The 2,388-nt window shown below is 44.4% G+C and overlaps 1 protein-coding gene across 1 annotated transcript in view; it reads right to left on the bottom strand.

The window, feature by feature from the left end:
* The window catches only part of LOC132447996 (collagen alpha-1(XXVII) chain A), a 30,607-nt gene extending 28,916 nt beyond the window's left edge, over positions 1 to 1,691 (bottom strand). Inside the window, exon 1 of the mRNA XM_060039057.1 lies at positions 1,235 to 1,691. Coding sequence (XP_059895040.1) covers positions 1,235 to 1,287 — 53 coding nt within the window. The 5' untranslated portion in view covers positions 1,288 to 1,691. The remainder of the gene's footprint in view (positions 1 to 1,234) is intronic.
* Between the last annotated feature and the right edge of the window lie 697 nt (positions 1,692 to 2,388).

Here is a 2,388-nt window from a genome sequence, read left to right as displayed (position 1 = left end):
TTATTCCTCTAAGTTGCAATAGTGTAAGTACATAATTGTATTAATCGTTAAATATACCTAACTAGAAGATTTTGATCATAAAATATATCTTTAGGATTTATTTATGTTCTTATAATCAACTCGTGTTAATATAAATCAGGATTCTGGGCAAACGATCAAACGTGGTGTTGAGGTCATATCTCCGGAAATTCTTTGGACCGCTTGCTAACTTTCTTCATCCCCCCTCCTCCTCCTCCTCCTCCTCCTCCTCCTCCTCGCCTTGACTGCTCCATTCATTCATGATGTTGACTAAACAACAGAGGAGAGGAGGCCAACGTAGTAATCCAGATATAGAGGAGGCCTGATGGGCTCTGGAGGCTGGCCGCCCCCCTGGTTCATCAAACGCCGATGTTTTGATACTGTGGCCTCACTGTTTCTATTCAATACTGTAATTCATAGATATTGATCCTACTAGCATATAAAATGTGCGATAGTGGTGCAATGTTATCGTCCAACGCGCGCAAAAGTGCACGCCACTCTCCATATGCCAAATGGAAAATGGAATACAGATCCTTACAACACAAGTCTGACTGTATACTGAACCCGAGGGCTCTCGGATGAATGAATCCAAGTCACATCTCACTACATTTCAGCCCAAATCTTTTTAAATGCATGTAGCGTCACGTTACTGCACGATGTTCGGAAAAAGGCATCATAACGGCATGACTATTCATTTATTGATTGATTTATTGCTATATTCCTACTTTTATTTGAGATTTCACCCAGGAAAGGACGCACACAAGCCAATGAGCCACAGTCAACTTCTGGACATCGGAACACTGGTGCGTAAAACCCACTAATGCCAAATTGCACATTTCTTTATCCAAAACTCACATTTGATCAAATGGCATAGACTTCACGTGGGAAATGTATAAGAATCAGCTTCACAAACAGGTCTTCATGGTAATATCTGATTGTCCCATGAGTGTAGTGTGGTTAAACATGTGCTGGACCATATCCAGCCTGCCCAGTGGAGCTTAGGACACATTATTCACATTATTCAGCAGAATAATGAGGATCACACAAAGTTACCTGGATGCCATTTTCTGGCAAAAATTTGTTTAACCTGTTGATCTTTCTTTTTTCATAGATTATCAGTCAACGTTATCCAAACCAGCACCGCCTCAGCATCACATATAAAATACACCAAGAAGGAAAGAAAGAAGAAAAGAAGAAAGAAGAGAGGAACACTTACTTTGTGTCGAGATGAGAGGTTCTGCAATCTCTCCTTCGGGTCGCTAAATTCATTTGTATTCATTTGTCCTGGCAGTCAAAAACCTAATCCGTTCATCACAGCGTGAGTCCTGAGGGGATGGAAGACACCGAGCGGCTGTCCTACACATCGGAGAGGCTGGAGATCAGGTCCCAATGAACACTCATACTGTTGTGTCTAGATCAACTCCACTGGATCAACTCCTGGTCGTTCGGTGGTTTGACACAACGTGGTCCTGAGCGACTGTCTTACGAGCTTTCCCTGTGTTTCATTCATTTATGCCGATCCAGAAGAATGGGAAGCGGGAGTCCAAAATTATGTGACGATACTTGGGGATTGGGAAGGTGTGTTACGGAGTCGGGTAGCGCACAACTCATGCCTTTCCTTTTTAAATAGCCCCTTTTCTGTGGTTAAAGCGATGGTACAACGCACCGCATCGCCAGGTGTCGAGTTACAAACAACCAAGCGGTGATCCCGAGCAACTACAAGCCTTCTGCAAGGGGGTGGACACACGTCTGGCAACTCTACACTACCAACACTTACACACACACACACACACACACACACACACACGCACACGCACACGCACACGCACACACACACGCACACACACGCGCACACACACACACACACACACACACACACACACACACACACACACACACACACACACACACACACACTAACACAAAATCAAAAACACGCACACACAGACACCCACACACAAACTCACACACACACACACACACACACACACACACACACACACACAGGCACGCACACGCACACAAGCACACACACACGCACACACACACACACACACACACACACACACACACACACACACACACACACACACACACACACACACACACACACACACACAATCTGCTGCCCAAACGACTTCCATACTTGCAACAGTAAGTCTAGTAGCTGTTTGAGATGGGGAGTGTGTGGGCCACAGTCAGTCTATTTCTGCCAAACTAACTCAATGCCCATAAGTGGGGCTTATTTAGGTATAATAATTTTGGGGGGCATGATTGCAGGAATTATTTCCTTTAATAGCCTAAAACTTAGAATTAAAGTACTTGATTTGAACAGATATGGTGTGTGAGGAGAACTCGCAGCAGAATGAG

Source organism: Gadus macrocephalus, chromosome 19 (assembly GCF_031168955.1).
Source record: "Gadus macrocephalus chromosome 19, ASM3116895v1".
Taxonomy (NCBI): Eukaryota; Metazoa; Chordata; class Actinopteri; order Gadiformes; family Gadidae; genus Gadus; species Gadus macrocephalus.
The sequence above is the reverse complement of the archived record's forward strand: the minus strand, read 5'-3'. Positions and strand labels throughout refer to the sequence as shown.